This window comes from Salvelinus fontinalis, chromosome 3 (assembly GCF_029448725.1).
Source record: "Salvelinus fontinalis isolate EN_2023a chromosome 3, ASM2944872v1, whole genome shotgun sequence".
Classification (NCBI taxonomy): Eukaryota; Metazoa; Chordata; class Actinopteri; order Salmoniformes; family Salmonidae; genus Salvelinus; species Salvelinus fontinalis.
The window spans coordinates 39,670,396-39,686,193 of NC_074667.1; the positions used below are offsets into that span (position 1 = coordinate 39,670,396).

Here is a 15,798-nt window from a genome sequence, read left to right on the forward strand (position 1 = left end):
CTCTCCAGGAACAAGGTTGGAGAGCCCTGACCTAGGATATCAACAGCCAGCCACCCACCCCGCATTGTCAAGGCTGCATACAGCAGAAATATCACTGAAATATTCTAGTTCCAACACATCACCTTCTAGTTGATGACCAAATAGGCAGCATAATGCTCATGCCAGTCCTCTTGAACCCACATGTAGTCTAGTAGGACTCGGCAATAATGAGGTGGTGTGTACATGTGTGCGCATCAATTTCAGCTTGTTTTCGGAGTCTTCGACTCCAACCACAGGAGTCGACTCCTTTTGACTCCAACAACAGGAGTCAGAGTCGGGGTCGACTCCAAAAATCCTGGAGTCCGTTACTTTGACCCCCACGCGTTTCCATGACAATTCCATTGTTGGTCGAGTTCGACTGACATCTTTACCGAATCTACAGTATGGAGTGGCCCCTGCAAAAGCAACAAAAGGTTCCATGGTTACCATGCGTAAACACGTACGAGTGGATCGAGAACCAGCGCTACTCCCCAAGAGTAGATGGCCATGACAAGTCGAATGCTGAAAATAGAACTGGTGTCGCTACTTCTCAATTTACAATAGGAATACATTATATACAATATAAATCCAAAACTGTTTCATTTGATTAGGTCTATAGGTCAGCACACAAAAAAATGGATGATTTGGAGATAAAGGAACAACTGGCGCGGATTAAAACGAGAGATTTATCGCAGACATATTTCTACAAAATGGCAAGCAGAGTGTTCGGTCCCGCTAAAACACGGGACAGGGTTTTCATCGCGCCACTGATGCCCAAACGGCCCGTTTGCACGCCGAAGCCTGAAAGCCAAGTGCTGACAAAAAGCCGATATGGGTCAGTGGCGGCCATGGTGTCGAGTACAAGGGACAGAGTCAGTGGTGCTCCAATGACAGTGATGCCTTTGGAAGTTAATGACGCGAAGCACCAAGACTGGGTTAACCAAAGGAGGTCATTTCGTCGACAGTTCGATAGTCTCGGAGACTTGTCGAAGTGGGTTAACGGCAAGCCGACCGTGACCGAGCTGGAGATGTTGGTTGTGGAAAGAGAGAAAAAGAAGCAGAGAACTCCCTCACCTGTCCTGGGTTTTACTTTGACACCTCCGGAGGCTCTTAAGGTAACCCCAGTGAGCAAAATTATGTGGAAAATATGTATTGTAGACATTTTTTCCAGGCGTTGAAATCAGGTTCATTTTTGGTTCTGAATTAAAGTTGAATAGACCTTTAATTAAAATGTAATTTTTTTTTGTTTCTATAGCCAAATTTCAACTATACTTTAATTCACTTATATATAGAAAGCATTATCACATTCATATTTTTTTATTCTAATTGGAGCCAGCTGAAGATTGCATTATGGAATATTTATTATTCCTCCCATTATGTGTTTTTTAAAAAGCATTAGAAGTGGCAAGTTTTCAGACCAACAAAAAACCACAACAGAACACAAACTACAGTAACACTCTTTTACAGTCTTGCTAAGACTGTGATATGTGGTTGTTTATCTGCCTTAATTGAATGCACTGGCGGTAAGTACTTTGACTAAGAGCATCTGCTAAAAGACCAAAATGTAAATGTAAAAAATAAAGACTTGCGAAGCATGCAGGATATTATTATAATGACATCCGCCCCCAAACAAGACCACATTTGGTTTGCTCTGACCGGACCAAATCTGAACCAATCATAGACATCTACGTATTAATGGAGTTTTTAACTTTAATGATGTATAATGGCGCCCGAGGAGATGGCTGCCATTTTACGTGCTCCCAACCAACTGTGCTATTTTGTTAGTTTTTTCGCAATTTTTGTAACTTATTTTATACATAATGTTGCTGCTACCGTCTCTTATGACCGAAAAGAGCTTCTGGATATCAGAACAACGATTACTCACCTTGAACTAGACAAAGAGTTTTTCTTTAATGAGTCCGAAGCAGAGGATGTTTTGGTTCCCCGAGACCAGGCCCAAATCCCTGTCATTCGCGTGAAGAAAAGACGGAAATACAGCGGGCGGAGATCGGGGTGCCTTGTGAGAATTCATCGGTGAGTGTGTAACCCGCCTCTACCATCTGTTCTATTGGCCAACGTGCAATCACTGGAAAATAAACTTGATGATGTCCGTTTGAAATTATCCAACCAACGGGACATTAAAAACTGTAGTATCTTATGTTTCACCGAGTCGTGGCTGAACGACTATATGGATAATATAGAGCTGGCTGGGTTTTCCGTGCATCGGCAGTACAGCAGAACAGAAGCATTTGTGTTCAACCTCTCCCTGACCGAGTCTGTAATACCTAACTAACCTGGTACCCCTTGTATATATTGTTATTTTATTGTGTTACTTTTTATTTTATTTTTGAATTTAGTTTATTTAGTAAATACTTTATTCACTCTATTTCTTGAACTGCATTGTTGGTTAAGGGCTTGTAAGTAAGCATTTCACATTAAGGTTGAACCTGTTGTATTTGGCGCATGTGACAAATAAAATGGGATTTTATTTTATTTACAAGTTTGTACAGCACCATACAGCACAGTACAGTAGAGCATATCAGAGTTTAGTTCAGTACGGTAGAGTTTAGTTCAGTAGAGTAGAATACAGTTCAGTACAATATAGTTCTTTACACTGTACTTTATTGTGCTCTGCTGTACTCTACTGTACATCACTGTAATCTACTATGCTGTATTCTACTGTACTGCACTAAACTATGTGTTCACTGGGAAATCATCAATGAGTGATGCCTCCATGGCTCATAGACCCCATTATGTTACTTGCTCTGTCCCTTCTCCAGGCCAGAACACGTGCCAGCCCAACCCAGCCTTCTCGGCGGGCTATTGTGCCTCGCACACGCGCAGTCCGGTCCCAACTGCGCGAGGTAAAGGAGGTAAGGAGGTACCTCCGCACTCACAAGCTCCGACCCTCTGAACTGGCCAAGAGGCTTGACAAACATGGCACGGGACGCATCAGTCGGAATGACCTCCGAGCTGTGTTTGAGAAGGTAGTGATCCTATGAATAATATAATGACATGGCAATCCGTGTGAGTGTAGGCCTATGTGTGTGTTTATTGATATTGATGCATCTCCATCAGGAGGGCCTCCCTGTGGTGCCAGAGCATTTGGATGACCTGGTGTCCACTCTTAGCGGCATGGAAGGGGACACGATGACAGTGAAGGACCTGGCGGAGGGCATCAATGCCTGGAGCCTAGAGAGGGAGGAGGAGAGTGCCAGCTGGGGCCGCAGGGGCCTGACAGAGAGAGGAGAGCTAGAGCTGGAGAAGGGATGCAACAGGGAAATAGAGAGAGTGAGGGGCAGGGAGCAGCGGTCTCCGAGCATCCCAGGTTAGTAAAGATGGAGACATGATCCTCTCAGCTCATCACCCAATCAGCATTGTGTAGCATTGTTAAGTTGTATGATGTGATTAAATGGATACAAATGCAGTGCTAGAAAGACCTCCCATTGCCTTGTCTCCTCTCCCCTCTCCTCCCTCCTATCCCCTCTTCTCCTCTCAGCACGGAGCCCAGTGTGGAGCCGTGGTCTTAAGCGTGGGTCAGGGAGGCATGGTGCCCAGCTCCTGCCCCTCCCCAGTCCTGAGCTGTGCCTGCAGACTCCCCTGTCTCTAGAGGAGCAGCAGGAGCAGGCCCTTATACAGCAGCACCACCGCAACAGGATCAAGGTGAGGGCAGGACCAACACAATCAAATCCTACAGGCAGGACACCTCCTTTCCAGAGACAACTGTACAGAGCATCAAGGCTATTACGGCCATTCTCTCTATGTTTCTCACTCTCTGACTATAACCTGGTCTATAGGAGGGCATACAGGATGAGGAGGTGCTGGCCATCATGAGGACAGTGTGTACAGGGAACACCACCCAGGACGCCCACTCCCACCCGTCCTCTCTGGGAGGAGACACTGCTCGAGCGTTAGACAAGTTCAGGAGACAGTGTCTGGGGGAGTACCTGGACTCACTGGACCAGTGTCACACACAGGGGGTCACGGTCAACCAGGCCACACTGGAGAGAGGTGAGACCCATAGAAAAACACACATACAGCAAATATGACACACACAATAAACAAACACAGTACACTAGACACCCAAGCACATAGCCACAGGAAGAGGTTTAGTTGGGTGTACTGGACGGGGGTGGACACCTTTATAATAATGCATTGCATGCATCTATAATCGCATTTGCATGGTGGCATACAGTTGAGCAGACACGTTTTTAGGATTTACACACTTGGGTTAACATGTTTTAGCAGGGTCTGGAAAACTAATGGGCCTTTAATAAACGCATTTCATGCAATTCTACGTCATTTGCATGATAGAAGACATTAGCACAAAATGGACAAAATAATACTTTGTTTCATCATTATTATTATTTTATATCATTGTTATTATTGTATCCGTATGTATTTACAGTTGAAGTCGGAAGTTTACATACACCTTATCCAAATACATTGAAACTCAGTTTTTCCCAATTCCTGACATTTAATTATATAAAAAATTCCCTGTCTTAGGTCAGTTAGGATCACCACTTTATTTTAAGAATGTGAAATGTCAGAATAAAAGTAGAGAGAATTATTTATTTCAGTTTTTATTTATTTCATCACATTCCCAGTGGGTCAGAAGTTTACATACACTCAATTAGTATTTGGTAGCATTGCCTTTAAATTGTTTAACTTGGGTCAAATGTTTTGGGTAGCCTTCCACAAGCTTCCCACAATAAGTTGGGTGAACTTTGGCCCATTCCTCGTGACAGAGCTGGTGTAACCGAGTCAGGTTTGTAGGCCTCCTTGCTCGCACACGCTTTTTCAGTTCTGCCCACAAATTTTCTATAGGATTGAGGTCAGGGCTTTGTGATGGCCACTCCAATATCTTGACTTTGTTGTCCTTAAGCCATTTTGCCACAACTTTGGAAGTATGCTTTGGGTCATTGTTCATTTGGAAGACATATTTGCGACCAAGCTTTAAATTCCTGACTGATGTCTTGAGATGTTGCTTTAATATATCCACATAATTTTCCTACCTCATGATGCCATCTATTTTGTGAAGTGCACCAGTCGCTCCTGCAGCAAAGCACCCCCACAACATGATGCTTCCACCCCCGTGCTGCACGGTTGGGATGGTGTTCTTCGGCTTGCAAGCCTCCCCTCTTGTTTGTACAGATTAACGTGGTACCTTCAGGCATTTGGAAATTGCTCCCAAGGATGAACCAGACTTGTGGAGGTCTACCATTTTTTTTCTGGGGTCTTGGCTGATTTCTTTTGATTTTCCCATGATGTCAAGCAACGAGGCACTGAGTTTGAAGGTAGGCCTTGAAATACATCCACAGGTACATCACCAATTGACTCAATCATGTCAATTAGCCTATCAGAAGCTTCTAAAGCCACAACATAATTTTCTGGAATTTTCCAAGCTGTTTAAAGGCACTGTCAACTTAGTGTAGGTAAACGTCTGACCTACTGGAATTGTGATACAGTGAATTATAAATTAAATAATCTGTCTGTGAACAATTGTTGGAAAAATTACTTGTGTCATGCACAAAGTAGATGCCCTAAAGGACTTGCCAAAACTATAGTTTGTTAACAAGAAATTTGTGGAGTGGTCGAAAAATGAGTTTTAATGACTCCAACCTAAGTGTATGTAAACTTCCGACTTCAACTGTATCTAAACCAGTTCTTTAAATATGCAAAACGTGTTTTGTTTCATTCTGTAGAGAAATTTAGGTTGGCTAAATTAAGTTTGATCTGTCTTTTTAATTATGTGCTGTAACGGTATTCCTCCTCCTCTACAACCGAAGAGGAGGAGTAGTGATTCGGCCAAGGCGCAGCGGGTTGTGATGACATAATTTTAATAAAACAAGACGGGAAAAACACGAAACGAAACCACTTGAAATAATTAACAAAATAACAAAACAAAATGTAGACAAACCTGAACTATACGAACTTACATATAACACTAAGAACGCACGAACAGGGAAAATAGACTACACAAAAGGAACGATGTACAAACAAACCGAACAGTCCCGTATGGTGCGACAAACACTGACACAGGAGACAACCACCCACAACGAACACTGTGAAACAACCTACCTAAATATGACTCTCAATTAGAGGAAAACGCAAAACACCTGCCTCTAATTAAGAGCCATACCAGGCAACCCTTAAACCAACATAGAAACAGAAAACATAGAATGCCCACCCAAACTCACGTCCTGACCAACTAACATATACAACAAACTAACAGAAATAGGTCAGGAACGTGACATAACCCCCCCCTCCCTTAAGGTGCGAACTCCGGGCGCACCAGCACAATGTTTAGGGGAGGGTCTGGGTGGGCATCTGACCACGGTGGTGGCTCAGGCTCAGGACGAGGTCCCCACCCCACCATAGTCAATCCCAGCTCGCTAATCCCCCTCAGGATGACCACCCCTCTATTCCACCCACCTAATATATGCAACACAAAATAAAGGGACAGCTCCGGGACAAGGTAGCTCAGGACATAGAGGTAGGTGAGAATAGAGAGGTAGATAGAGAGGTAGCTCAGGATAGAGGGGCAACTCCGGACTGAGAGACAGCTCTGGACAGAGGGGCAGTTCTGGATTAATGGCCGCTCTGGGCTGAGGGGCAGCTCATGACTGGAGGGCAGCTCATGACTGGAGGGCAGCTCATGACTGGAGGGCAGCTCATGACTGGAGGGCAGCTCATGACTGTCTGACGGCTCTGGCAGATCCTGTCTGGTTGGCGGCTCTGGCAGATCCTGTCTGGTTGGCGGCTCTGGCAGATCCTGTCTGGTTGGCGGCTCTGGCAGATCCTGTCTGGTTGGCGGCTCTGGCAGATCCTGTCTGGTAGGCGGCTCTGGCAGATCCTGTCTGGTAGGCGGCTCTGGCAGATCCTGTCTGGTCGGCGGCTCTGGCAGATCCTGTCTGGTCGGCGGCTCTGGCAGATCCTGTCTGGTCGGCGGCTCTGGCAGATCCTGTCTGGTCGGCGGCTCTGACAGATCCTGTCTGGTCGGCGGCTCTGACAGATCCTGTCTGGTCGGCGGCTCTGGCAGATCCTGACTGACGACTGGCTCTAGCGGCTCCTGACTGACTATCGGCTCTGACGGCTCGGGACAGACGGGCGGCTCTAATGGCTCGGGACAGACGGATGGCTCAGACGGCGCTGGGCAGACGGATGGCTCAGATGGCGCTGGGGAGACGGATGGCTCAGATGGCGCTGGGGAGACGGATGGCTCAGATGGCGCTGGGGAGACGGATAACTCAGATGGCTTTGCGGAGACGGATGGCTCAGACTGATCCTGTCTAGCGGAAGGCTTTGGCTGCTCCTGTCTGGCGGAAGGCTCTAGCGGCTCCTGTCTGGCGGAAGGCTCTAGCGGCTCCAGTCTGGCGGAAGGCTCTAGCGGCTCCAGTCTGGCGGAAGGCTCTAGCGGCTCCAGTCTGGCGGAAGGCTCTAGCGGCTCCAGTCTGGCGGAAGGCTCTGTAGGCTCATGGCAGACGGGCGGCTTTGCAGGCTCATGGCAGACGGGCGGCTTTGAAGGCTCAATACAGACGAGCAGTTCATGCGGCGCTTGGCAGACGGACAGTTCAGGCGCCGTTGGGCAGACGGCAGACTCTGGCCGGCTGAGACGCACTGTAGGCCTGGTGCGTGGTGCCGGAACTGGAGGCACCGGACTGGAGACACGCACTTCAAGCCTAGTGCGGGGAGCAGGGACAGGGCACACTGTACTCTCAAAGCGTACCATTTGCCTGGTGCGTGGTACCGGCACTGGTGGCACCGGGCTGAGTGCACGCACATCAGGACGAGTACGGGGAGAAGGAACAGTGTGTACAGGGCTCTGGAGACGCACAGGTGGCTTAGTGCGTGGTGCCGGAACTGGAGGCACTGGGCTGGAGACACGCACCATAGGGAGAGTGCGTGGAGGAGGAACAGGGCTCTGAAAACGCACTGGAAGCCTGGTGCGTGGTGTAGGCACTGGTGGTACTGGGCTGGGGTGGAGAGGTAGTGCCGGAAATACCGGACCGTGCAAGCGTACTGGCTCCCTTGAGCACTGAGCCTGCCCAACCTTCCCTGGTTGAATGCTCCCCATCGCCCACCCAGTGCGGGGAGGTGGAATAACCCGCACCGGGCTATGTAGGCGAACCGGGGACACCATGCTTAAAGCTGGTGCCATGTAAGCCGGCCCAAAGAGACGTACTGGTGGCCAGATATGTAGAGCCGGCTTCATGGCACTTGGCTCAATGCTCATTCTAGCCCTACCAGTGCGGGGAGGTGGAATAACCCGCACTGGGCTATGCACACGTACAGGAGACACCGTGCGCTCTACTGCGTAACACGGTGTCTGCCCGTACTCCCGCTCTCCACGGTTAGCCTGGTAAGTGGGCGCAGGTCTCCTACCTGCCCTCGGCCCACTACCTCTTAGCCCCCCCCCAAGAAATTTTTGGGTAGTACTCACAGGCTTTTCGGGCTTCCGTGCTAGATGCGTCCCCTCATATCTGCAGTTTTGGGCTTGATTCTCCGGTCTCCAGCCTTGCTTCCTTGCTGCCTCCTCATATCGCCGCCTCTCTGCTTTCGCTGCCTCTAGCTCAGCTTTGGGGCGGCGATATTCCCCTGGTTGAGCCCAAGGACCTTTTCCATCCAGCTCGTCCTCCCAAGTCCAGTAGTCCTGTGTATTACGCTGCTTGGTTCTGGTAATTTGGTGGGTGGTTCTGTAACGGTATTCCTCCTCCTCTACAACCGAAGAGGAGGAGTAGTGATTCGACCAAGGCGCAGTGGGTTGTGATGACATAATTTTAATAAAACAAGACGGGAAAAACACGAAACGAAACCACTTGAAATAATTAACAAAATAACAAAACAAAATGTAGACAAACCTGAACTATACGAACTTACATATAACACTAAGAACGCACGAACAGGGAAAATAGACTACACAAAAGGAACGATGTACAAACAAACCGAACAGTCCCGTATGGTGCGACAAACACTGACACAGGAGACAACCACCCACAACGAACACTGTGAAACAACCTACCTAAATATGACTCTCAATTAGAGGAAAACGCAAAACACCTGCCTCTAATTAAGAGCCATACCAGGCAACCCTTAAACCAACATAGAAACAGAAAACATAGAATGCCCACCCAAACTCACGTCCTGACCAACTAACACATACAACAAACTAACAGAAATAGGTCAGGAACGTGACATGTGCTCAATTTTAATTTTAAGATAGGTACTGTATAAGTAGACCTTTTGTTAAATACATATAATTAGTCTATTGCTGTCATTTGTTGGGTAAGTTAGGCACTAGTCTTTCTTGGTAATTGCTGCAATATAGCCTGTTCAAAACTTTTGTGAAGGTTTAAGCCCAGTTCCAAGTGTTTCGCTTCATTCTGTTGACCCATTTTCTTTGGCCAAATTATGTTCCAACTGTAATGTTGTGTTTGCCGCGATATAATATCCTTCTCGTATTTTACCTATAAACAATGGCTTGACTTACTTTTGATATTACCCTAATAAAGTTTAGGAACTTTTGTGAAGGTTTGGTCTGGTGGGGCTATTAGCGTATACTGCAGCCTATGAAATGAAGGTAGAGCACACCCGCATTCCAACGGACTCCGACATTTGAACTTGAGGTGACAAATAATGTTTAGGCCTACCAGAGTTACTCCTACAATCTAACAATATAATACTTGTCATTATAAAAAAAATATTCTGATAGAAAATGTACGAATGAATCTCCTTCTGTACGCCTATATCTGTATAGCAGACGCAGTAGCCCAACTGACTGATAAAGAAATGCATGTTGATGTCGTAGCATGCAGCTGACATATCTCTATCTCTCTCTGAGGCTAGGCCTAAGCTGGCTTCTCTTCCTTTATATTCATTTTGTAAATATGAATATCATACAGTAGACACCTAAGCATAGCAGTCCATTTAAATGTTGAGCTCGAGGTGATTCAGTCCTCCAACCGCTAGAGAGTGTCCGAAGTTAGGGGGTGTCCGATGGGGGAAAATTAGCTATACAGGCCTATGCATGCAATGCCCTGATGCATTTATTGCTCAAATCTCTGACAGCTGAACCGTGAGGTGGACAATTATTGTTTTAGGAAAGTCAAAACAATATAACAATAGGCTCTAAAGTTTTGCATATGCTACACATGGAAACACAAGGAATAGTGTTTTTGTAATTTGTTTTAGGCTGTTTTTAAGGAATGTAAATGTGGCTCATTTGGCCAATATCCCTGGTTTATTGATGGCGCTGGCTGCGTGGGTGGACGCCCTATTAGGTTACACACCCAATGCATATGGATAACCAGTACATTTCTCAAATGTCAGATGATAAATTAAAATCTTCCCAGTCACTTGTCCAGAGCCAAATTTTCCTAACAAAAACATGATATATAGTATACACTGACTGTACAAAACATTACGAACACCTGCTCTCCATGACATAGACTGATCGGGTGAAAGTTATATCCCTTATTGATGTCACTTGTTAAATCCACTTTAATTCGTGTAGATAAAGGGGAGGAGACAGTTTAAAGAAGGATTTTTAAGCCTTGAGACAATTGAGACATGGATTGTGTATGTGTGCCATTCAGAGGGTGAATTGGCAAGACAAAAGATTTAAGTGCCTTTGAACGGGGTATAGTAGTTGGTGCCAGGCGCACCGGTTTGTGTCAAGAACTGCAACATTGCTTAGTTTTTCACACTCAACAGTTTCCGTGTGTATCAAGCAGAGGCTGGTGGGAAGGATATATAGGAGGACAGGCTCATTGTAATGACTGAATGGACCGGAGTCAAACGTGGTTTCCATATGTTTGATTTGTTTGATAACGTTCCATTGATTCCATTCCAGCCATTACATTGAGCCCATCCTCCTATAGCTCCTCACACCCGCCTCCTCTGGTGTCAAGAATGGTCCACCACCCGAAAGGACATTCAGCAAACTTGACACAACTGTGGGAAGCATTGGAGACAACATGGGCCAGCATCCCATGAAAAGCATGAACGCTTTTGACACCTAGAGTCAATACCCTCACAAATTGAGGCTGTTCTGAGGGCAACTCAATATTAGGAAGGTGTTCCTAATGTTTGGTATACTCAGTGTATAGTATAGGCTACAAAATACATTTTCCAGTGACACTGACTCATCCAATGATGAAGATGCAGCATAGTGTACTCACCGGTGATGTGCTCTTTCCAATATCTGAAGATAAGTTACTTTGAAAATCACTGCAGTTCACTCAGAATTGCTCTAAAATTGTTGAGATTTTTTTTTTTCTTCTACAGACAGATTAGTCTTCTCTTTTTAAACTGACAGCCGCAACCATAGAAATATAACACATAGATGGCAGTTCCCATTCAAGTCAGGACTGGCAGCCAATGCTAGTGTATCCATGAGTTTAACAGTCAAAGTGCCAGGATTAGAGGTTCCAAAATCCTTCTATGGATTATCCTGTATCCATGGCCACAATGCAACAAGCTGTTCTATATTTGCCACGCATGCTGCCCTAATTGCGGCCTTCCCGACTGTAAGTGTTTGTGATAAAACTTAATCCACAGCTATTTATTTTTTTAAGCTATTGATCCTCTGTAGATAAATGATGCTCTCTGGTGTAGTATTTTGAATTATTTAATTTATGTCTGTTCAGGCAGGAGTAATGTAATTTTGGGAGAAATACTTTTTTTATTCCCTAATTTGGGCAAAAGTATTTATATTTATCAGGGTGTGCTGCAGCACCCACAGCACCCCAAATACCGTGAGGCGGGCATTAGGTAAAGCACAAACATATACCCCTTTGGCTTTACATACAAAAACAATTCCAGATGATGTTGACACCTTTTCTATTCTAATCACATGACCTTATGTGACAAGTACCCTTCATTACTGATTAATAGCACTTTAAAGCACCTTGATTGTAGGTGTGTGTGTGTCCTGGTCCTCCTCAGTTCTGCTGCATCCAGGGGACCATGTCCTAGGGGGTCCAGAGAGTCTCGTGCTGAGGCAGGCAGGAACCAATCCCATGCCGGGGTGTGGGGGCCGTCTGAGGACCTGGATCGGTTACAGCAGCAGTACCCCCCGGGGGGGCGAAGAGAAGGAAGAAGAGGAGCATGGCCTGGAGGAAGAGGCCGCTCTACACAAAGTCTGCAAGGATACGTGAGTATTTATGTCATCAACCGCAGATAGATGGTCAAATTGACCACACAGTGACAGTCAAATCAAGCAGAGAATAGTGATTTAAGTTTGTATTATACCACATGCAGTTCTGACAGTGAGGGAGAGGTCAACAGCTCTGACATTACCTGTGGTGTTTTCTGACTTCTCTCCCAGGCCTTTGTACCCCTCCCATAGGTCTGTACGTCGGGGCCCCAAGATGATGACCCTGTCCACAGGTCGAGCTGAGGTCAGACACAAGACAGAGTGCTGGCTGACCAGGGAGGAGTACACCCACATGACCAGGTGAGGAGGAAGTGACATAAGTGTTATTATAGCAAGCAGCCACACTCTTAGAAAAAAATATGCTAAGTAGACCCATACAGCGTTCTTCGGTTTGTCCCCACGGGGAACCCTTTTTTTTGCTGGGTACAACCCTTTGCAGTGGGTTCTATCTAGAACCCTCTATGTAGGGTTCTTAAAAAAAAAATGCAAATGGTTCTACCAAAAACCATTTTATCATCTAAAGGTTCTTCCTAGAATCGTCTATGAAGTGTTTTACCGAGAACCCTTTTATCTTTGGAGGGTTCTTCCTAGAACTCTCTATGAACGGTTCTACTAGCCTTATTAGCCTTTAAAATAAAATTATTTTTGACAATATATTCCATATATCATAAAGCATTTCTTTGAGGGCTTAGTTATACCCTAACACAGTGGTGTTAGGAATCTCCTGGTTTACAGGCCACATTAGGCCTGCAAGTCACATTATGCTGGCTTGCAAAGTGATGTGTAATTCCTATTGGAATCCAGGCAGAGTTAAGATATCCAACAACTGGAATTGTTAATCACCCACAACCTGCATTCCGAATGACTGCTAAGGTAGAGAAGATTGAATATTGAGACTACCTCAATAATCTAAACTGGGACAACCATCTCAGTAAAGGGTGCAATAAATCGGTACATTCTATGTACATTCAAAAACACAGATTACAGTAAAACAAATAATTCTGATAATCTTCCTGCAATAGAGCAAGCTGGGAAATAATATATATGGTTCTATGTAGAACCATTCTTGCCTTCCAAAAAATCATCTTCCAAAAACGGTTCTTAGGATGTTAAAAGTTAGGTAGAACCCTTTACCTTAAAAAGAACCCTTGTCTTCCTAAAAGGGTTCTTCTGATCAAATCCTATCGCTCTGCAAAGAACCCTTTTGGAACGCTTTTGTGCACAATGATAGTAGCCACAGCAACAAGAATGTGTACTGTTTAACATGTGTAGTGTGTATGTTCTGTTTGTTTGGAGCAGCAACATGAGGGAGCCGTCCAGCCGTAGAGCCGACCCTAACGCGTTCTGGACTGGTCAGGACAACCATGTGAGACTCTACCTGCCCAGAGTGGGCCTGTCTCCTGAGGGGGTCCTCTTTGAGCACATCATCCGCTCTCCCGCCCCAAGCCCCGGCAGCTGGCCTGTCAACGACAGGGGCTACTCCACCTCTGGAGACATAGATGGACACAAGGCCTACACCCTGTAGAGCGCTTTACTCCATGCTCCAGATACAATATTGTACTTTCTTGTGGGAGTTCAAAGACTTTTTGCTGTTACATTATGGTTACAGTCTTATCCAAGGGCCTCCTCTTCATTTCACGAAGCTATTTTTAATTGAGATTATTTTGTCTTTGAAGCTAATAAAGACTATAATATAAAGTGAATGTCCAGTGTCGTGGCAATGTCCTGTATTACCAAATGAGGAGAGTTACAAACCACACACCAGTCAGAGTTATACTTAAACTTCATCTTTAATAATATGAGCTTTAAAATCATCCTTTGACTCTCAGATCAATTCAGTGTCTATAATGAATTCTGAGAGTGCCTACAATCGAATACCAATATCTTTTATAGCCAAGAAACACCCCCCTAGTTGACATGACAAACCATAGATAATAGGAACTCTTCACAAAGGGCCTTATACTTGAGAAAGGAGTATCCCATAGCCAGATAGCATTAGCTATAAATTATCATTCAGTTTGGTCTCTAAGACGAGATTCTAATCTCGTTCCTGGTACTTCATAGTACAAAAACATTACCTCACTATCTGGAATGCTCTTTAGGCTTTATTGACCAAAGACATTGTAAATGTCCTCTGTCAGTGCTATCTCATCCTCAGTGGAACATCCTCAGCCCATCCTCAGTGGAACACTGAACACACAATAGTCGACAGATTCTATTCTGTCGAATAAAACAACCATTCTAATGCAATACAAAGATTATAATATAATCTTACAAGCACTATAACATAATCTCGTAATTTTCCACGACACCAGTCAGAGGAGTATCCTTTTAGGTGAGTAGTTTTAAATGACGATCTTTCAAGACTGTCCCAAAGAAAACCCACCTACTGCTTTATGACATGCAGTCACATTGTCGTGCACGCTATGACATCTCCCCCTTTAAAGGGATACTTCAAGGTAGTTTTGTGAGCCAATGATAACTAGCGTTAGGGGTTGTGTCCCTCTCTCTACCTTCTTTCTCTCTCTTCTATTTTATTTTCAACGGACTATGGGACAGTGCTAGTAGCAGTGGCTTGACCGCGATTGGTGCTGTTGCCCTAGTCCACGGACCCCTCTGACACCTGAAGGACTGGGAACAAGGAAAGATAAAAGTGGCTTGACCGCAGTCCAACCTGACTCCCCAGTTCACGGACCACCCTGACACCTGAAAGATTGGGGGCGAAGGAAAAGTAACAGGGGCTTGACCGCGGCCTGACCTGACTACCCAGTTGACGGACCACCCCAGATGACAAATGACTACCGCCCTGTAGCACTCACATCTGTAGCCATGATGTGCTTTGAAAGGCTTGTCATGGCTCACATCAACATCATCATCCCGGAAACCCTAGACCCCCTCCAATTCGCATACCGCCCCATTGTGATACAGTGAATTATAAGGGAATTAATCTGTCTGTAAACAAATGTTTACAAACCTATCTGTTTTCTAAAACCCTGTTTCACTTTGTCTTTATGGGGTATTGTGTGTAGATTGCTGAGGATTTTTTGTTATTTAATCAGTTTTAGAATAAGGCTGTCACGTAACAAAATGTGGGAAAAGGTGAGGGGTCTAAATACTCTCCGAATGCACTGTAGACATTTGGTATTTGGTATTTTATTAGGATCCCCATTAGCTGTTACAAAAACAGCAGCTACTCTTCCTGGGGTCCACACAAAACATGAAACATAATACAGAATGACATAATACAGAACATCATTAGACAAGAACAGCTCAAGGACAGAACTACATACATTTTTAAAAAGGCACACGTGGCCTACATATCAATGTATACACACACTATCTAGGTCAAATAGGGGAGTGGTGTTGAGCCGCAAGATGTTGCTTTATCTGTTTTTTGAAACCAAGTTTGCTGTTTATTTGAGCAATATGAAATGGAAGGATGTTCCATGCAATAAGGACTCTATATAATACTGCACGTTTTCTTGAATTTGTTCTGAATTTGGGGACTATGAAAAGACCCCTGGTGGCATGTCTGGTGGGATAAGTGTGTGTGTGTCAGAGCTGTGTTTAAGTTGACTATGCAAACAATTTGGTATTTTCAACACATTAATGTTTCTTATAAA

The 15,798-nt window shown here is 45.1% G+C and overlaps 1 protein-coding gene across 1 annotated transcript; it reads left to right on the forward strand.

Moving 5' to 3' along the window:
- Positions 1-412: 412 nt before the first annotated feature.
- On the forward strand, positions 413-13,842 carry si:dkey-197j19.5 (EF-hand calcium-binding domain-containing protein 12). The gene is made up of 8 exons (XM_055915349.1): positions 413-1,133; positions 2,799-3,005; positions 3,097-3,346; positions 3,518-3,681; positions 3,816-4,029; positions 11,965-12,172; positions 12,347-12,475; positions 13,475-13,842. Exons 1-8 carry the CDS (start codon positions 654-656, stop codon positions 13,698-13,700), a joined length of 1,878 nt encoding a protein of 625 aa, XP_055771324.1. The 5' UTR covers positions 413-653; the 3' UTR covers positions 13,701-13,842.
- Positions 13,843-15,798: the final 1,956 nt, after the last annotated feature.